The sequence below is a fragment of the Pseudoliparis swirei genome, chromosome 18 (genome assembly GCF_029220125.1).
Source record: "Pseudoliparis swirei isolate HS2019 ecotype Mariana Trench chromosome 18, NWPU_hadal_v1, whole genome shotgun sequence".
NCBI lineage: Eukaryota > Metazoa > Chordata > Actinopteri > Perciformes > Liparidae > Pseudoliparis > Pseudoliparis swirei.
In genome coordinates, this window is record NC_079405.1 from 21,489,408 (window position 1) to 21,509,516 (window position 20,109).

The 20,109-nt window shown below is 46.3% G+C and overlaps 4 protein-coding genes across 4 annotated transcripts; 3 read left to right on the plus strand and 1 right to left on the minus strand.

Annotated features, from left to right (window-relative positions):
* Nucleotides 1–1,202: 1,202 nt before the first annotated feature.
* LOC130207986 (anosmin-1-like) lies at nt 1,203–3,815 on the minus strand. Its single transcript, XM_056436809.1, has 5 exons — nt 3,747–3,815; nt 3,418–3,512; nt 2,945–3,107; nt 2,618–2,844; nt 1,203–1,250 (listed from the first exon to the last, which is right to left on the minus strand). Exons 2-5 carry the CDS (start codon nt 3,454–3,456, stop codon nt 1,203–1,205), a joined length of 477 nt encoding a protein of 158 aa, XP_056292784.1. The 5' UTR covers nt 3,457–3,512; nt 3,747–3,815.
* A 2,227-nt stretch (nt 3,816–6,042) lies between these two features.
* On the plus strand, nt 6,043–7,433 carry LOC130208250 (HIRA-interacting protein 3-like). The gene is made up of 2 exons (XM_056437276.1): nt 6,043–6,179; nt 6,291–7,433. Exons 1-2 carry the CDS (start codon nt 6,070–6,072, stop codon nt 7,339–7,341), a joined length of 1,161 nt encoding a protein of 386 aa, XP_056293251.1. The 5' UTR covers nt 6,043–6,069; the 3' UTR covers nt 7,342–7,433.
* Nucleotides 7,352–14,222, plus strand: LOC130208254 (transcriptional protein SWT1-like). The gene is made up of 3 exons (XM_056437287.1): nt 7,352–7,584; nt 13,150–13,248; nt 13,846–14,222. Exons 1-3 carry the CDS (start codon nt 7,440–7,442, stop codon nt 14,043–14,045), a joined length of 444 nt encoding a protein of 147 aa, XP_056293262.1. The 5' UTR covers nt 7,352–7,439; the 3' UTR covers nt 14,046–14,222.
* A 478-nt stretch (nt 14,223–14,700) lies between these two features.
* LOC130207987 (uncharacterized) lies at nt 14,701–18,940 on the plus strand. The gene is made up of 5 exons (XM_056436810.1): nt 14,701–16,417; nt 16,576–16,714; nt 17,425–17,547; nt 17,953–18,051; nt 18,654–18,940. The coding sequence occupies exons 1-5, from the start codon at nt 14,906–14,908 to the stop codon at nt 18,851–18,853; spliced, it is 2,073 nt and encodes a 690-aa protein (XP_056292785.1). The 5' UTR covers nt 14,701–14,905; the 3' UTR covers nt 18,854–18,940.
* The last annotated feature ends 1,169 nt before the right edge of the window (nt 18,941–20,109 follow it).

The following is a 20,109-nucleotide window of genomic DNA, read 5'->3' on the forward strand; positions in this document are numbered from 1 at the left end:
CCTAACTTCCCAAACGCTGTGGACATCTGAACGCTGATTGGCCGAGACGCGACACGTCCCATCAAAGATGTTCTCTTGCGAAGAGCAACACTCCACATTTTCTCCGCGTCTCACTGCAATCTCAACGGCAGCGGGCCAGGTCAAAAAAATAATAAATCGGAATGCGTCTCTGGTATTGTTCAGGGGGCCGGTCCAAATGGGGAGGCGGGCCGGATCCGGCCCGCGGGCCGTAGTTTGGGGACCACTGCTTATAATAAATAAAGAGTAACCCAGATGGTCATAATAATAATACTGGGAATTTATAGCGCTTTTCGAGACACTCAAATGTCGTTGTTAGCTAGCTAGTAGCAGGCTAACTTCCCACACAGTGCAAACCTGCATCAGTTTTCAATGCATTCAGGAAACTGATGTGTATTATTATGCTTGACATTGTTAATATCGCCTGCCTGTTTAATGTGAATTATTATAATGTTAAAACATGCATGTGCAGACTAGGCTACGTTTCCTTTGCTCTTTAGGGAACAGTCTGGCCACAGTGACCGTCAGCAACTTCAGCACATGAAGTTACTGTTTCAGGCAAAGTGGTGTAGTCGGTATCCATGGCTGCATTATTATATAGCCCGACACCCTTTGTTTTGAGTAGGATATAGAATATATACTGTTACTGTATTTTGGCATTTTAGCAGAACTTTTCTTATTTGGTGCAGAATACGGTTTTGGATTTAAACTCAGGTTTGATCACAGTAATTTAGTTTAAATCAGTTTAAAGAGCCTGAGACTGTACTTCAAGCAACATCAACGGTTTTCACTGGTTTTTTTGCGAGAGAAAGTACTGGTATTTTTCCAAATATGATGTGACTCGGTAGTTTAATTATTTGTTGTGTCAGTCCTTGAAGTTCAGGCAGGTTGTGCCTTTAAAGCCCCCTGACTTGCATTTGCATTACATTGATCTGGAAAACGATAACTCATAAAAACACCTTCAGTGGACTTGCAGTGGATGAACAGCCAGCAGCAACACGGCATCGTTCTTTTGTTGCTATTCTTTGGCGTGCTGGTGGCAGTAATAACTATCTGTGATGAAGAGGAGGAGTTGCAAGCTGTTGGATCTTCCACAAGGCAGCCTGGAGGAGAGGCTGCAGAGGGACAAAGCTCTTCTCCAGGTAACCAAGAACAACTGTTGTCTTCTAACCACTTCTCCCTCCCTAATGTTCATTCATGAGGTTGCCTACCATGTAGTAGACGGACGCCTTCTGGACACCATGGGGGAAGCAAGAGCTTTCATTAAGAAATGATGCTGTGGTGATGGAAAATAATAAATAATTAAATATAACTATTGTGTGTATTATTTTACGCAACTATACTAGTCCGCGTGTAGCATATTCCAATCTGTTAAAAATGTTCTCCTGAGAGCAACCTGCGTAACATCCGGTTGTACTTTTTATCACGGAGGATGGCAATTAATTTTTTTTAATGCAACTTTAAAAAGTAAAAAGGCAGCGCCGTCTATTTCTTCTGCTCGTATTCTCTGCCGACCTTACTAAACTTTAGCGCCGCGCTCTCGTCTTTTAAGATGATGATTCCATGAGAATGCAACATAAACACTGCCTCGCTGCTAGCATGGCACGCTGTCTTCACTTGGAAGATTGCAGAGTGTAACTGGACGCTCGGCTCTGTGACCTCGATGTAATGATCATACGGGGCAAGGTCAGGAGGTTCAAGATATTTAGACTAAAGCGTAGTTTTTGTTTGCAGTTTCTTTTGGATAGATGTTTACAAAAGTTCCTTTCTCAAATCTCTCGCTCTCTCCGGAGACATCTTCTTGTTAGAATATATATATATATACACACCCACACACGTATAATTAAAGAAGTCATTAATGCAGCTGAGAACACTATTTAGATCAGACTTAGAAACTGGATCACCATCATCTTTTTTCTCACTTGTCATCTTGGGGTTCTTAGGACAAAAATAAGGATAAAACGAGTCATGTGTTATTGTACCAGATGTTCACGTGTTAATAATAAGTTCACTATTGACAGAAATGCTGGAGAAGCCAGCGAGCCAAGAGAGCCAGCAGACGTGTGGCGAGCGGGGGCCGACGGAGGCCTACAGGATCACTGGGAAGCTGGCGGTTGAATAACGGCCAGAAAAACCTCCTTCTTTTTGTTACTTCCTTCTAAAATGTTTGTGACTAGTTCATATACACTGGGGTGGTAACACGCAGGCCGTCTACTATGTCACTTTTAAGAATAGCAGTGAAATATATATGTATGATTTAAGGACGAATTTAACTTATAGGAAGATGCAGTTGAAGCACACCATTCACTAGGAAGCAGATGGCAGAAAAATGTGTTGACACTGTCTATAGTGCATTATTAACATACTCGGTATGTGTTTTAATCTGCGTACATGCATTATGATGTGTATGATATGATATTCCTTTATTTGTCCCACACTGGGGACATTTCAAAAATCACAGCAGCGGTGCACACACACTCACACACACACTCACACTCATACACACACACCAACACACACACACACAGACACACAGACACACACCGACACAACACACACGCACAGACACCCACACACACACACTCTCTCTCTGTCTCACCGGGGCGATGGTCTGTGTCAGGGAGGTGAGTGTGTCTTCGGGCCCTTCCGTGGCCCCCGATGGCTGCAGGGTCCAAGTGAACCGGAACCCGTCTACGGCCGCCAGGCCCGGTGCATGATGGGATATCCTCCAGCGGAGGTTCATGAGCACGGTGCCGTTGAGGAGTCGAAAGTCAGCCGACAGTCGTTCAGGGCGCAGTACCACCCTTCTGCCTGCCAGGGGGCGCTCTGCCACAAACCAAACAGTCACTTCATCAGAACCCTTGGAGAAGAGAAGGTTCAGCTCCCACGGTGGAGGGCTTTAGGTCTTTGAGTCTTTGAGTCTTACCCTCAGCACCGCAGCTCAGCGCTCTGCCTCCTCGGACCCTCACGGAGGAGCAAGTCGGGGTCGTGACCCAGGCAACGACCTCTGACCCCTGGTCAGCCTCCATCATCACGGAGACCCGGTACTTACAGGAAAACAACAGGCCTGTGATGGTGTGATGGGTGCTCTGAGAGAGAGAGAGAGAGAGAGAGAGAGAGAGAGAGAGAATCAAACCATTACAAGGCTCCCTTAAAATATACTCATTAACTCAACCTCATTCTTTTATTTTATATATATATATGAATAAATATATGTATATATAAATTTAATATATGTAATGTATATATGTGAATTAAATATATGTAATGTATATATGTGTGTATATATATATATATTAGGGCTGTGAAACGATTAAAAATTTTAATCAGGTTAATCACAGACACATATACACAACTTCACACACGCACACACACAGACACACACACAGTCAGTGGTACCTGCAGCGTGGTTGTTTTCTCTGTGTCGGTGACGTTCATGCTGCAGGAGTGAGGTCGCCAGCGTAAGAGGTACGGACCAGGAAGTCTCTGTCGGCCTGAGAGGAAGAAGAACATGAATATGACGTAAAGTCTCTCTCCTATTCTCTCTATTCTCTTCATCTCTCTCCTATTCTCTCTATTCTCTTCATCTCTCTCTTTACATTAACTCGGTTGTTTCTGGAAGAGTTCTTTCTCTCTGAAGATGAACGTCTTTACAACCTCTGCGTCTCCAGCGTCTGCACGTGTGTGAGTGTGTGTCAGTGTGTGTGTGAGTGTTCTTGCCAACCCACCCAGGTGAGGCCACTTCCAGAAGACTTTGACCTGCAGCTGGTCGTCATGGTAATGAGGCGCGGCGACCTCCAGACACAGGCGGCCAGGTGCGATGACGGGGTTCAGGGGGGATTCAGGGTGAGGAAGAGAGGAGGAAAGGGGGAGGTGAGGAGAGAAGGAGAAGAGGGAAGAGACGAGGAAGATGAGGAAGACCAGGGAAGCTCGTTAGAGAAGTCTTCACCTGGAAAAGAGAATAAGAAGAGGAGAGGAGACAGACAAAATATTACGAACTCAAATTATTTACTCAATAATGTACGGCTCTGTTTAGATAGATAGATAAGATAAGATATATACTTTATTAATCCTCAAGGGGAAATTAGTTTTCTGCATTTAACCCATCCTTAGTTATTAAGGAGCAGTGGGCTGCAGTGATGCGCCCGGGAAGCAACTGGGGGTTCAGTGCCTTGCTCAAGGACACTTCGACTTGCAACTAATGGGGAGAGCGGGGTTCGAACCGACAACCTTGGGGTTGCAGGACGGCCCTCTTACCCCACTGAGCTACAGCCGCCCCCAACGCCCCTAATGTCACGACAAGTTCATGAAATGTTAAAAAACGAGTCTCTACACACGGAAACTTGAAGGTGCGTCTGGAACCAAACATGGTTCTTCAGAGTGATGCCACAGAGGAACCATTTCTGGTTCCACACAGAACCTTTCAAACCAGGGTTCTTCTAGCTCCGCTAGCTTCTAGCTTCTGGCTCCTCTAGCTTCTAGCTTCTGGCTACTCTAGCTTCTAGCTCGAGCTTCGAGCTCGAGCTTCTAGCTCCGCTAGCTTCTAGCTCCGCTAGCTTCTGGCTCCGCTTGCTTCTAACTCTAGCTTCTAACTCCTCTAGCTTCTAGCTCTAGCTTCTAGCTCCGCTAGCTTCTAACTCATCTAGCTTCTAGCTCTGCTAGCTTCTAGCTCTAGCTTCTAGCTCCGCTAGCTTCTAGGTCCTCTAGCTTCTAGCTCCGCTAGCTTCTAGCTCTGCTAGCTTCTAACTCCTCTAGCTTCTAGCTCCTCTAGCTTCTAGCTCCGCTAGCTTCTAGCTCCTCTAGCTTCTAGCTCCGCTAGCTTCTAGCTCTAGTTCATCTAACTTCTAGCTTTTCTACCGTTGCTATGGCCACCGAACCTTCCAGTTGAGGTGCGTTCAATAGTAGCGCGAAAAAAACTAACTTGCGCCGCCAGTATGAGAGCGTATGGCGACTTATATTTTAAGGCTTAATCTTTTAAAAACATATTAATTATTTAAATCATGTTATTTAGAACATGTGAATAAAACACATTTCCATGACTTTTGCGAAACTTTGGGGATTTAATTTGTATCATGACTTTTCCAGGTCTGGAAATCACCATTTTAAAATTCTATGATTTTTCCAGGTTTTCCATGACCGTACGAACCCTGCTCATGGGACCTTCAAAAGGGTTCTTCGTAGAACCACAAAGTCTTTTAAAGACCCATTTAAGAACCATTATTGTGTGTAGAGTCCTGAGGTAACTGTGTTCCAACAAAACAAATATGTAATAAAAAAATGTTTTAATTAATATTTTGATGCCTTCCTAAAAGTCCAAACTGCTAAAATACCAGATTCACGGTAAAATCAGGCTACATATATTCCATTAAACATAATAATCATTGCACCATTTAAAGCATATTAAAAGTTAATTGTCAATGAATCACATTCTACTGAAATGAATTGGAGAAAATTGAATATTTGTATTGAAGGACCCATATTATGCCAATTTTTCCACAAGTTGATATGGTTCCTTGGGGTCTTAATGAGTCTTAACGAGACCCCAAACAACCGGTTTATAAACCAGAAGAATGTTCAAAACCAAAACGTGAACTTTCAGATAAACATAAGACTGTCAGGGGTAAGACTTTGAAGAAAACTAAACTCAAAACCCTCAAACAATGCAGGGGCAGTCGCCCAGAGGACAGAGAAGACACCTAAAGGCGGCTCCGATACAACATCTGCCCACAGGCGCAAATGCAAATTTAAAAAACTGCGCCTTTTCAAAATGTACATTCACAGGAAAATGTCAAAACAATCCAAAAAGGAGAAAGCACTTGGAGTCTTCATCCTCAAGTGAAGAAGATACAAAGGTAAGAAGGTATTAGGATACACTCCTCTATTATTATTATTATCGATTCACGTGAAGATACTTAAAATAACCGTCAGTTTCCCAAAGAAGAAATAGACATATATTGAATCGTCCAAACCCCAAACAAGCATCACATATTTGGCATTTATGAGTTAAACAAATTACAACAGCTATCAAAATTGTCTCAGAATAGTTTTGTTATGGTCGAAAGACATTTAATGTTTTGTTCCCCATGTTTTCAGTCATCCAAGGAACAAGAAGTTTCTGAGAATTCCAAACGTGTCAAGAGGAACCACGCTGAAAAGAAGAGGTGAGATACAGGTTACTTGATGTTTAACATGTCGTTGGATATCATTCACTGAATTAATACGTTTGTTTATTATCTCTAAATGTGATTTTTCTTCTGTTCTTCGACATGTAGCTCTGCAGCAAAACAAGAAAAGTGTTCATCCTCTCCTGTTAAAGATCCTTCCCGAAGCACCCGCCACATTAAAGGTGCTGCCGACCAACTGTTAAAAACACGAGACCCCAAACAACCGGTTTATAAACCAGAAGAATGTTCAGAACCAAAACGTGAACTTTCAGATAAACATAAGACTGTCAGGGGTAAGACTTTGAAAAAAGAAACCTCAAAACCCTCAAACAATGCAGGGGCAGTCGCCCAGAGGACAGAGAAGACACCTAAAGGCGGCTCCGATACAACATCTGCCCACAGGCGCAAATGCAAATTTAAAAAACTGCGCGTGAGTTTGGATTCTGCTGAACAGAAAGAACGGACGAGGAAGAGCAGCGCTGGGGAACCACCGAGGACTGAAGGTGAGGGATGGACGTTGAAGACCAGAGGACCGAGCGCGGCCGCCTCCGCCTCTCAGGATTCTGCATCGGAGAAGAACATCGATTTGTTCATGAAAATGTGCCAAAGGCATCGAGACGAGAAGGCCAAGCGGAGCCGGTGTACCGAGGCAACCTCTTCCTCTACCATAGGGACTTCCTCCTCTTCCTCTACCATAGGGACTGCCTCCTCTTCCTCCAAGCAGAAGGTCAGCAGCTCAGACGCTGTGAAGAATGTGAGAACCATCCCGGGGACCGTCCCCTCCATGTCACACGCGACAGTCAAGTCGTCTGTTCAGGAACAAATATGCCGCCACGAATCACCTCTTCGGTTTAAGATACCAAAAAAGTCTCGACCGACGCCGGTCGGTCGCCCCGGTAACGACGATGCTGCCAGTTCTTCAAACGGGAATGTTGAACACGGGGCCGATCAGCCTTCGGGCTCGAGAAGCAACGCCGCGCAGCGAGGCATCCAACCGGCTCCCCGCTGCTCGGGGGCCACACCCGGTTCTGCACCTGAAGGTCAAGAGAGGTCGTGTTCGTCCCACGCGATCACCGAGCTGCGGAGCGACCAGGTAACAAAGTTGTATTCATTTAATCTGAACGAGTCACTTTGTTTTCACATTTATTGCTTTTCTTGACATTTCTTTTCACACACAATTTATTGTAATTCATTGTGTCAGTTAGCGTATTAAATGACATCTGCATTATATAAAAAAAACGCCATGGCCGTGTTTACATGTCGTTTGCTGCTCTGCAGATGCAGGTGGTGGAACAGCTCACGCACTCCGGGAGGCGACTGGAGGTGAACGGTCTGCAGGTCAACGCGGAGCTCACCTGCATGGACATCGACCCGCCACGGGAGGGCGCTACAGACTCACTATGTACGTAGTGTTGCATTGAGAGATGATAAGTGGAAATTTATATTCTCTGTGGAATGTAGTCTGAAATGTTAATGTTAATAAAACAGAACAAAGTCATCACAAAATGATGTCTAGTGAAAAAATTACAAATCTGATCCGTACACATAAATAAATATATATTAATTGTTTTGTGCAACCAAATCGTCCAAACCCCAAACAACCGACACATAGTTGGTATTTATGAATAAAACTAATTAATCCATCCATCCATCCATTATCAATACCGCTTAAAATAATTATTTAACATATTAAATCACCATAAATCATTATTTAATCCTTCTCATCACCTCCAAGGCCGTGGGCTTTGATCTTCTTCACGTAATCCAGGTGACTGATAAGAATGTTTGTGTCCAGAACGAGGAGGTCTTGCCGAGGAGCTTGTTTAGCTGTCAAAAGAAAAGTTCATACGTATTATAGTTTGTTGTTGATTGTCAAAAGTTAACTAGCGATAAAATAAAACAAATTAAAATGGACATAACTTCAGCCAATGTTCAGACTTTGATTTCCCCCGGGGCCCTTTCCTTTTAAAACCCCCCCATAGGCCGGGGGCCCCTTTCAAAAAAAAATTTTGGAACCCCAAAAACCCCGGGAAGAAAAAGGTTTTTTTTTTTTTGGGGGCGGGTTTTTTAAAATTTTAACAACCGGGGGGGGAAAGGCCCCCAACCGGGAAGTCCTTTTGGGGAAGGCCCCCCATTTTTATTAAACCCTTTTTTTTCCTTTTGAAATTTTAAAAAATTTTTTAAACCCCCCCTTACTTTGGGGGATGGGGGGCGACAGGGGAAAAGAGGAACAAAGGAAAAAGCCCGGGGGGGGAAGGCCCCCTTTCCTCTTCCCCCCGGGGAGGGCCCCCCACCCCTGGAAAACCCAAAGACAAAAATTTTCCCCCAAAAGGGAAACCCCCAAAAAAAGGGGCCAAAAGGGAGCCGAAAAATGTTCCCCTTTTTGGGCCCCCGGGGGGAAAGGGTCCGCAGGGGCCTTTTCCGGGGTTTTATTTTAAAATTTTCCCGGGACCCTCCCCCCCCCCGGGAAAAAAGCCCCCAAAAAGAATTTTAAAATTAGACCAATCCAGCAGGGGGAAAAAAGCCCCAAAGGCAAAAAAAGGGCTTACCCCCGGGTTTTGAGAGACGGGAAAAGAGTGGTACCAGGGGCGGGGATTGTTTTAAACCAGGGTTTTGAAAACCGGGGAAAATCCCCCTCAAAAAAATTTTAAAGGAAAACCCAAATTTTTTAAAATTTAAAACCACCATTTTGGGTTATAACCCCTGGAAAAGGGAAACCCAACCGGTTTAAAGACGGCCCCCCCCAAAACCCGGGATCCCCCTTGGCCCCAACCCGGACCCCGCCTCCCCGGGAACCCCCCCCCTGTCAAAAGGGGGGGGGGCATTGCTTTTTTTGGAAAAAAAGCCAAGGGGTTGGGAAAAACCAAAACCCCAAAAAATAAACCGGGGGGCCCCAAAGCCGCCCGGGGGAAACCCCCAAAAGGCCAGGCCACCCTTGGGGGAAAGTGTTCCCTTTAAGAGGGTTAAACCCCCGGGGTTAATCCCCAGGCGGCCCCCCCAACCCCCAAAAAAGGGGGGCCCGGGGCCCCAAATTTGGGCCCAAAGGGGAAAAGGGCCCCCTTTGGGTGGGTTTTTGGGGGGGGGCCCCCCCCCGGGGGAAGCCCCCGGGGGCCCCAAAAAGGCCCGACCCCCCCCAAATTTCGGCCGGAGGTTTTCCCCAAAAGGGACCCCAACCCGGCGGGGGGGAAAACCCCAACAGGGGACCAAAAACCGGGGGGCCCGGGTCCAAAAGGGAAAAAAACCGGGAGCCCCAGCCCATTTGGGAGGCAAAGCCCCCCCCAGCAAGCCCGAAGAGGGCCCCAGGGACCCCCCAAAGGGAGGCCCCCCTCCCCAAAAAATTTTTCCCCGGAAAAGGTTTTAAACCCGAGTTTACCCATTAAAACCAACCCACGGGAGGAAAAACCCGGGGGGGAAGGTATTTTTCCCTTTTTAAAAAATAAATTTTGGGAAATTTTTGTAATTTTGCCCCTTTTTTTTTGGAAAGGTTTAGGGAAATTTTATATGTTTTGTTTTAATCTTTTTAAAAAAAGGGTTTTGGGGGGGGGTTTTTGGAAAAAAAGTTTGAAAATTTTTTTTTCCCCTTTTTCGGCCGGCCCCCGGGGGCCCCGCCCCGGGGGGGCCCCCAAAAGGGCCGGCCCCCCCCGGGGCCCCGGGGAAGGCCCCCCCCCCCCCCCCCCTCCACTCCCCCCCCAAAACAATCCTTCAATTTAAGGGGGGGAAAATTTGGTAAAAAGTAAGGGAAGAATCCTTTGTTGCCGTTAGATGCCCATTCCCCCCTTCTCCTATACGTTTTATTAAAAGACACTTTATTTTGCGCTACGTCTCTGAGTCTCCTGATTTTATACCGAATCTCACCTCCAAGTCCCCCGGGTTGCCACATTTGGTGGAGGATGCGGGCACGGCGATCTATCGCAAGAGATTCTGTATAAAATAGGTACTCAGAGAGTCCCGCAGTGCTATGGAGGACGCCTAGCACAGCTCGTGCAGACGCAAACCCAGCAGACACAGAGCCTAAGAGCATTACAGGATGCTATGACAACTCTGGGTTAGCACCTGATGAGACCAGAGAGGCCGACGGAACCCAGTAAAGTGCTCACCAAGCAGACGGGCGATGATGACATTGAAGCCTACCTAAGGGTTTTTGAGAGAACGGCAGAGAGAGAGGTGGCCTCCAGCAGAGTGGGCAGGGATACTAGCCCCGTTTTTAACAGGTGATGCACAAAAGGCCTGTCGGGACCTCGGCCCCTCCGAAGTAAATAATTATGACGTGTTAAAAGCCACCATCTTAGCCCATTATGGACACAACCTCCAGACCAGGGCCCAACAGTTCCACTCCTGGTCATATGACGCTACTGCTCCTGTACGGCCACAGGTTGCAACCCTGATGAGACTGACACGCAGTTGGTTAACCACGGGAGCTGGACCTTCAGCCCTGGACCGAGTTGTGATGGACCGTTGTGTTAGAGCACTACCCAGGGATGCCAAACTACATGCCTCCCAAAGCAGCCCAAAGACGGTGGATGATCTAGTTGACGTATTGGAAAACCACCAGGTCACAGTGGAGCTGATGCGGAGCAGTCGGCAAGAGGGAAACAAGCCAAGGTGGACTAAGGACCCAGTGACTCCACCACCACTACACCGCCAGATTCCACAGGTGGGACAGGCCCGACCGCCGCTCCAGCGTCGACCCCTCGTGAATCCGGACCGCCGGAAGTGCTTCACCTGTGGCCAAGAGGGCCACTTAGCTTTGAATTGTCCGGTGAATGACGTCTTGATGCCGACGGCAGGCTCATCAGATCCACAACAGAAGGCCGGCAGCTACCTAACCACTTGCTGGGCCCATGAGGCGCAAGGGCCCCAAAACTTCCTGTCAGAATAGGGGACCAGGATGCAGAAGCCCTACTGGACTCGGGAGTGCTGTCACTCTCTTACGACCGGGCTGACAACTGGCACCCGAGGGCCCCTATCCCAGTCTCCTGTGTCCATGGGGATTCGGAATTATCCCACCACCCACATTAAGGTTCAGACCACAAGGGAACTTTCAAGTCATGGCGGAGTGGTAGAAAATTTGCAGTGCCAATGCTGATTGGTCGGGACTGCCCCATATTCTGGCGTTTGGGCCGACAGGATGACGAGCAACAGGAGAAACCGAAAAACAGACCTCGAGCACCCAGAATACCAAATTGCTACATGCCTGTGCAGCGCCATCTAGCCCGACTGGTTCATCAGCAGAGCAAACGGACGAGGAAGCCCAGGCCCCAGCAGAGGCCCCAGCAAGGGAGGACCCACCACCGACTGAGGCCTCATCAAACGAAGTGTTTTCTGAGTTCCCCATGCCGCAAGAGGAAAATGCTGGAAGCCCAGGACAGTTTGGGACCGCACAGTTGGAAGACCCCAACCTTCAACAAGCCAGACAGAACCTGACGGTGATCGAGGGGAATCCTGCAGAAGGGGTGAGTGTTACCCCCTTCCCCCATTTCTCTGTGAAAAATGGACTCCTATATAGGGTAGCTAAGCTGGGGGAACTTGTTGTTGAACAGTTGTTGGTCCCTAAACGCTATGTTCCAGAGTCCAGACCACGTTGAGCCTGTGATGTCTCTGCTGCTCTCAGATCGTGTTCCTGAAGCCGCCGTGGACTCTCCACGATGTCCTGCGGTGCTTGAAGAAGCACTGGATCGCTGTGTTCGCCAGGTGGCCTCACGGAGGCAGCTGGACAACGACACACCTGATCGACTTCTTCAACTCAGGTCATTATCCAGTCGTTTCAACAGTCTTCAAGTTTTTAAATGGTTTTTAAAATGTGTTACCCAGATAAAGAGTTCCTGTATAGTCTTTGGGGTTTTGGCCTTGAATCTGTTGCAACGATGAACACTTCACTATATATAATTCATGACCTTGACATGAAAAAAACAAATAGATGATACAGCGCTGGGGAACCACCGAGGACTGAAGGTGAGGGATGGATGTTGAAGACCACCTTTCAGACATTATAATCCAACTTGGATGGAACAACTCGTGACCTTAATGACACCCAGCAACACGGTGAGATTATAATCCATTTAAATGCCAGACGCAAGCAATTATTTGTTTTAAGATGTTTTTTCTTTATTTGTGTTAGAGCTAGAGACACACAAGCAGCACAGGGAGGATCTGCAGCAAAGGGACCACGAAATCAAACCTGGCCGCCATGATGACGACATGTGGCACTTGAGTGTGAATCTAGCCTTTTCATTTTATTTACAACATTAGCATTGAAAAGAGCAAAAGTAGTATTCATTTAATCTGAACGAGTCACTTTGTTTTCACATTTATTGCTTTTCTTGACATTTCTTTTCACACACAATTTATTGTAATTCATTGTGTCAGTTAGCGTATTAAATGACATCTGCATTATATAAAAAAAACGCCATGGCCGTGTTTACATGTCGTTTGCTGCTCTGCAGATGCAGGTGATGGAACAGCTCACGCGCTCCGGGAGGCGACTGAGGTGAACGGTCTGCAGGTTCACGCGAGCTCACCTGCATGGACATCGACCCGCCACGGAGGGCGCTACAGACTCACTATGTACGTAGTGTTGCATTGAGAGATGATAAGTGGACATTTATATTCTCTGTGGAACATAGTCTGAAATGTTAATAAAACAGAACAAAGTCATCACAAAATGATGTCTAGTGAAAAAATTACAAATCTGATCCGTACACATAAATAAATATATATTAATTGTTTTGTGCAACCAAATCGTCAAACCCCAAACAACCGACACATAGTTGGTATTTATGAATAAAACTAATTAAAAAACTATCAAAATTCTGTTTAATGAAGAAAAGAAAAGATTCTGATCGTAACCCACACAGGGTCTGAACATTGGCTGAAGTTATGTCCATTTTAATTTAAGTTTTATTTTATCGTTGTTAACTTTTGACAATCAACAACAAACTATAATACGTATGAACTTTTCTTTTGACAGCTAAACAAGCTCCTCGGCAAGACCTCCTTGTTCTGGATACAAACGTTCTGATCAGTCACCTGGATTACGTGAAGAAGATCAAAGCCCACGGCCTTGGAGGTGATTAGAAGGATTAAATAATGATTTATGGTGATTTAATATGTTAAATAATTATGCTTGTTCAGCTGGGAGCCCCATGCTTGAAGTTCTTCTGCAGCAGATATTATATATATTCCATGTCCTCAAATTTTCCAGATAATTGTTATTACTTTAATAGTATAGTTATCTTAGCAGGAAGGATCTGGAGGATTTCTATTGGGAGAAGCTGGATTTTATGTTCAGTAGGATGTTTAATTTAATTATCCTAAAATCCCTAACCCCAAAAATCCTTCAAAATAAAATCACAGGATAAAAAAATAAAAATAAAAATCTAATTTGTATTTGGCCCCTAAAAACGGGTCCCACCAGTTGAGAATCACTCATCTAAAGTATGCAAAGAAGAGACTAAGCATCTGCTCACAAAGAAATAATGTCATCACACAATCAATAGCTGAAAAAGACAGAAAAGAAATTATCATAAAAAACCTGCTCCAAGAAAGTATGATTTCCAATTTTGTTTCTATTTCATTTATTTCTAATTCTAATAATAAAATGTATTGGTGTTGATATGGAATCATCAAAAGTTGCTTTCTCCCTCCCCACTTCCTGTTCTCCCAGCCGTGGGCTTCCCCATCGTGCTGATCCCCTGGGTGGTCCTGCAGGAGCTGGACTCCCTGAAAAAGAGGCGGGGCACGTCGAGCTCCGTGGCCCGCCTGGCGCCTCCCGCCATGTCGTACATAAACGCATGTCTGAAGAAGCGGGAGCCCAAGCTGTGGGGCCAGTCCATGCAGCAGGACGTCGCCATCAGCAGTGAGTGACTCATTCAGGGACAACAGGGATGTTCTGTGGTTGTTACACATTTATTACAACCGAGAACGGACGCTGACGGTTCACCTTTAAAAACCTCGTCCCCCCGAATGGGATGAAAGTGACACATTATGGTCAAACTGTGTAAAACATTACAATAAACATATATATTGATGTTATAACTCAAATTTAACATTTATTTACATTTGTATATATTTATATATGTATGTATTTATGTATATATTTATGGATGTATTTATGCATGTACTTATGTATATATATGCATGTATATATTGTGGCAGACCAGGGGGAAAAGCAGAGCAGACAAGGCCCAGGACGCGGATCCCAAAGCTCAGGTTGGGGGAAGTGATCCACGGGGCGTACTTCCCAGTGCAGGTGCTACAGCCAATTGGCACATGGGAGTGGTCACACCTGCAGCCCATCAGCTGATGAGACACAGACTATATCTACCCTCCACTGCAAGGCATCAGGGGAGAGCTGCCTGAACAGGAGAGAAGAAGGAACGTTGGAACCTCAGGAGAGGAGCCGCAACAGACCGGAGGTAACTGGACCCTCTCACCTCTCTCTGCTCTGCCCGTACAGGAGATCGGAACCGTCTCACACCAGGTGTGAGACCAAAGACCCCAACCGGGAAGAATCCTTTGTTGCCGTTAGATGCCCATTCCCCCCTTCTCCTATACGTTTTATTAAAAGACACTTTATTTTGCGCTACGTCTCTGAGTCTCCTGATTTTATACCGAATCTCACCTCCAAGTCCCCCGGGTTGCCACATTTGGTGGAGGATGCGGGCACGGCGATCTATCGCAAGAGATTCTGTATAAAATAGGTACTCAGAGAGTCCCGCAGTGCTATGGAGGACGCCCTAGCACAGCTCGTGCAGACGCAAACCCAGCAGACACAGAGCCTAAGAGCATTACAGGATGCTATGACAACTCTGGGTCAGCACCTGATGAGACCAGAGAGGCCGACGGAACCCAGTAAAGTGCTCACCAAGCAGACGGGCGATGATGACATTGAAGCCTACCTAAGGGTTTTTGAGAGAACGGCAGAGAGAGAGAGGTGGCCTCCAGCAGAGTGGGCAGGGATACTAGCCCCGTTTTTAACAGGTGATGCACAAAAGGCCTGTCGGGACCTCGGCCCCTCCGAAGTAAATAATTATGACGTGTTAAAAGCCACCATCTTAGCCCATTATGGACACAACCTCCAGACCAGGGCCCAACAGTTCCACTCCTGGTCATATGACGCTACTGCTCCTGTACGGCCACAGGTTGCAACCCTGATGAGACTGACACGCAGTTGGTTAACCACGGGAGCTGGACCTTCAGCCCTGGACCGAGTTGTGATGGACCGTTGTGTTAGAGCACTACCCAGGGATGCCAAACTACATGCCTCCCAAAGCAGCCCAAAGACGGTGGATGATCTAGTTGACGTATTGGAAAACCACCAGGTCACAGTGGAGCTGATGCGGAGCAGTCGGCAAGAGGGAAACAAGCCAAGGTGGACTAAGGACCCAGTGACTCCACCACCACTACACCGCCAGATTCCACAGGTGGGACAGGCCCGACCGCCGCCCCAGCGTCGACCCCTCGTGAATCCGGACCGCCGGAAGTGCTTCACCTGTGGCCAAGAGGGCCACTTAGCTTTGAATTGTCCGGTGAATGACGTCTTGATGCCGACGGCAGGCTCATCAGATCCACAACAGAAGGCCGGCAGCTACCTAACCACTTGCTGGGCCCATGAGGGCGCAAGGGCCCCAAAACTTCCTGTCAGAATAGGGGACCAGGATGCAGAAGCCCTACTGGACTCGGGGAGTGCTGTCACTCTCTTACGACCCGGGCTGACAACTGGCACCCGAGGGCCCCCTATCCCAGTCTCCTGTGTCCATGGGGATTCGCGGAATTATCCCACCACCCACATTAAGGTTCAGACCACAAGGGGAACTTTCGAAGTCATGGCCGGAGTGGTAGAAAATTTGCCGGTGCCAATGCTGATTGGTCGGGACTGCCCCATATTCTGGCGTTTGTGGGCCGACAGGATGACGAGCAACAGGAGAAACCGAAAAAACAGACCTCGGAGCACCCAGAATACCAAATTGCTACATGCCTGTGCAGCGCCATCTAGCCCGACTGGTTCATCAGCAGAGCAAACGGACGAGGAAGCCCAGGCCCCAGCAGAGGCCCCAGCAAGGGAGGACCCACCACCGACTGAGGCCTCATCAAACGAAGTGTTTTCTGAGTTCCCCATGGCCGAAGAGGAAAATGCTGGAAGCCCAGGACAGTTTGGGACCGCACAGTTGGAAGACCCCAACCTTCAACAAGCCAGACAGAACCTGACGGTGATCGAGGGGAATCCTGCAGAAGGGGTGAGTGTTACCCCCTTCCCCCATTTCTCTGTGAAAAATGGACTCCTATATAGGGTAGCTAAGCTGGGGGAACTTGTTGTTGAACAGTTGTTGGTCCCTAAACGCTATGTTCCAGAGTCCAGACCACGTTGAGCCTGTGATGTCTCTGCTGCTCTCAGATCGTGTTCCTGAAGCCGCCGTGGACTCTCCACGATGTCCTGCGGTGCTTGAAGAAGCACTGGATCGCTGTGTTCGGCCAGGTGGCCTCACGGAGGCAGCTGGACAACGTATTACACCTGATCGACTTCTTCAACTCAGGTCATTATCCGAGTCGTTTTCAACAGTCTTCAAGTTTTTAAATGGTTTTTTAAAATGTGTTACCCAGATAAAGAGTTCCTGTATAGTCTTTGGGGTTTTTGGCCTTGAATCTGTTGCAACGATGAACACTTCACTATATATAATTCATGACCTTGACATGAAAAAAACAAATAGATGATACAGCGCTGGGGAACCACCGAGGACTGAAGGTGAGGGATGGATGTTGAAGACCACCTTTCAGACATTATAATCCAACTTGGATGGAACAACTTCGTGACCTTAATGACACCCAGCAACACGGTGAGATTATAATCCATTTAAATGCCAGACGCAAGCAATTATTTGTTTTTAAGATGTTTTTTTCTTTATTTGTGTTAGAGCTAGAGAGACACACAAGCAGCACAGGGGAGGATCTGCAGCAAAGGGACCACCGGAAATCAAACCTTGGCCGCCATGATGACGACATGTGGCACTTGAGTGTGAATCTAGCCTTTTCATTTTTATTTACAACATTAGCATTGAAAAGAGCAAAAGTAGTATTCATTTAATCTGAACGAGTCACTTTGTTTTCACATTTATTGCTTTTCTTGACATTTCTTTTCACACACAATTTATTGTAATTCATTGTGTCAGTTAGCGTATTAAATGACATCTGCATTATATAAAAAAAACGCCATGGCCGTGTTTACATGTCGTTTGCTGCTCTGCAGATGCAGGTGATGGAACAGCTCACGCGCTCCGGGAGGCGACTGGAGGTGAACGGTCTGCAGGTCTACGCGGAGCTCACCTGCATGGACATCGACCCGCCACGGAGGGCGCTACAGACTCACTATGTACGTAGTGTTGCATTGAGAGATGATAAGTGGACATTTATATTCTCTGTGGAACATAGTCTGAAATGTTAATAAAACAGAACAAAGTCATCACAAAATGATGTCTAGTGAAAAAATTACAAATCTGATCCGTACACATAAATAAATATATATTAATTGTTTTGTGCAACCAAATCGTCCAAACCCCAAACAACCGACACATAGTTGGTATTTATGAATAAAACTAATTAATAAACTATCAAAATTCTGTTTAATGAAGAAAAGAAAAAGATTCTTATCGTAACCCACACAGGGTCTGAACATTGGCTGAAGTTATGTCCATTTTAATTTAAGTTTTATTTTATCGTTGTTAACTTTTGACAATCAACAACAAACTATAATACGTATGAACTTTTCTTTTGACAGCTAAACAAGCTCCTCGGCAAGACCTCCTTGTTCTGGATACAAACGTTCTGATCAGTCACCTGGATTACGTGAAGAAGATCAAAGCCCACGGCCTTGGAGGTGATTAGAAGGATTAAATAATGATTTATGGTGATTTAATATGTTAAATAATTATGTTTGTTCAGCTGGGGGCCCCATGCTTGAAGTTCTTCTGCAGCAGATATTATATATATTCCATGTCCTCAAATTTTCCAGATAATTGTTATTACTTTAATAGTATAGTTATCTTAGCAGGAAGGATCTGGAGGGATTTCTATTGGGAGAAGCTGGATTTTATGTTCAGTAGGATGTTTAATTTAATTATCCTAAAATCCCTAACCCCAAAAAAATCCCTTCAAAATAAAATCACAGGATAAAAAAATAAATAAAAAATTCTAATTTGTATTTGGCCCCTAAAAACGGGTCCCACCAGTTGAGAATCACTCATCTAAAGTATGCAAAGAAGAGACTAAGCATCTGCTCACAAAGAAATAATGTCATCACACAATCAATAGCTGAAAAAGACAGAAAAGAAATTATCATAAAAAACCTGCTCCAAGAAAGTATGATTTCCAATTTTGTTTCTATTTCATTTATTTCTAAATTCTAATAATAAAATGTATTGGTGTTGATATGGAATCATCAAAAGTTGCTTTCTCCCTCCCCACTTCCTGTTCTCCCAGCCGTGGGCTTCCCCATCGTGCTGATCCCCTGGGTGGTCCTGCAGGAGCTGGACTCCCTGAAAAAGAGGCGGGGCACGTCGAGCTCCGTGGCCCGCCGGGCGCTTCTCAGCATGTCATACATCAACGCGTGTCTGAAGAAGCGGGAGCCCAAGCTGTGGGGCCAGTCCATGCAGCAGGACGTCGCCATCAGCAGTGAGTGACTCATTCAGGGACAACAGGGATGTTCTGTGGTTGTTACACATTTATTACAACCGAGAACGGACGCTGACGGTTCACCTTTAAAAACCTCGTCCCCCCGACTGGGATGAAAGTGACACATTATGGTCAAACTGTGTAAAACATTACAATAAACATATATATTGATGTTATAACTCAAATTTAACATTTATTTACATTTGTATATATTTATGAATATATTTATATATGGATGTATTTATGTATATATTTATGGATGTATTTATGCATGTACTTATGTATATATGCATGTATATATTGTGGCAGACCAGGGGGAAAAGCAGAGCAGACAAGGCCCAGGACGCGGATCCCAAAGCTCAGGTTGGGGGAAGTGATCCACGGGGCGTACTTCCCAGTGCAGGTGCTACAGCCAATTGGCACATGGGAGTGGTCACACCTGCAGCCCATCAGCTGATGATACACAGACTATATCTACCCTCCACTGGAAGGCATCAGGGGAGAGCTGCCTGAACAGGAGAGAAGAAGGAACGTTGGAACCTCAGGAGAGGAGCCGCAACAGACCGGAGGTAACTGGACCCTCTCACCTCTCTCCTCTGCTCTGCCCGTACAGGAGATCGGAACCGTCTCACACCAGGTGTGAGACCAAAGACCCCAACCGGGAAGAATCCTTTGTTGCCGTTAGATGCCCATTCCCCCCTTCTCCTATACGTTTTATTAAGACACTTTATTTTGCGCTACGTCTCTGAGTCTCCTGATTTTATACCGAATCTCACCTCCAAGTCCCCCGGGTTGCCACATTTGGTGGAGGATGCGGGCACGGCGATCTATCGCAAGAGATTCTGTATAAAATAGGTACTCAGAGAGTCCCGCAGTGCTATGGAGGACGCCCTAGCACAGCTCGTGCAGACGCAAACCCAGCAGACACAGAGCCTAAGAGCATTACAGGATGCTATGACAACTCTGGGTCAGCACCTGATGAGACCAGAGAGGCCGACGGAACCCAGTAAAGTGCTCACCAAGCAGACGGGCGATGATGACATTGAAGCCTACCTAAGGGTTTTTGAGAGAACGGCAGAGAGAGAGAGGTGGCCTCCAGCAGAGTGGGCAGGGATACTAGCCCCGTTTTTAACAGGTGATGCACAAAAGGCCTGTCGGGACCTCGGCCCTCCGAAGTAAATAATTATGACGTGTTAAAAGCCACCATCTTAGCCCATTATGGACACAACCTCCAGACCAGGGCCCAACAGTTCCACTCCTGGTC

Bases quoted from the DNA above. Each gene is read 5' to 3' on its own strand.
- LOC130207986 (XM_056436809.1), bottom strand. From the start codon at position 3,456: ATGAACGTCACCGACACAGAGAAAACAACCACGCTGCAG. The intron at 3,108-3,417 runs GTACCACTGACT...TCTCTCTCTCAG, and splicing joins AGAAAACAACCACGCTGCAG to AGCACCCATCACACCATCAC. The intron at 1,251-2,617 runs GTGAGACAGAGA...CATGGTGTCCAG, and splicing joins TGACACAGACCATCGCCCCG to AAGGCGTCCGTCTACTACAT.
- LOC130208250 (XM_056437276.1), top strand. From the start codon at position 6,070: ATGGTCGAAAGACATTTAATGTTTTGTTCCCCATGTTTTCAGTCATCC. The intron at 6,180-6,290 runs GTGAGATACAGG...TTCGACATGTAG, and splicing joins AACCACGCTGAAAAGAAGAG to CTCTGCAGCAAAACAAGAAA.
- LOC130208254 (XM_056437287.1), top strand. From the start codon at position 7,440: ATGTCGTTTGCTGCTCTGCAGATGCAGGTGGTGGAACAGCTCACGCAC. The intron at 7,585-13,149 runs GTACGTAGTGTT...TTCTTTTGACAG, and splicing joins GGGCGCTACAGACTCACTAT to CTAAACAAGCTCCTCGGCAA. The intron at 13,249-13,845 runs GTGATTAGAAGG...CTGTTCTCCCAG, and splicing joins CAAAGCCCACGGCCTTGGAG to CCGTGGGCTTCCCCATCGTG.
- LOC130207987 (XM_056436810.1), top strand. From the start codon at position 14,906: ATGGAGGACGCCCTAGCACAGCTCGTGCAGACGCAAACCCAGCAGACA. The intron at 16,715-17,424 runs GTCATTATCCGA...GCTGCTCTGCAG, and splicing joins GATCGACTTCTTCAACTCAG to ATGCAGGTGATGGAACAGCT. The intron at 17,548-17,952 runs GTACGTAGTGTT...TTCTTTTGACAG, and splicing joins GGGCGCTACAGACTCACTAT to CTAAACAAGCTCCTCGGCAA.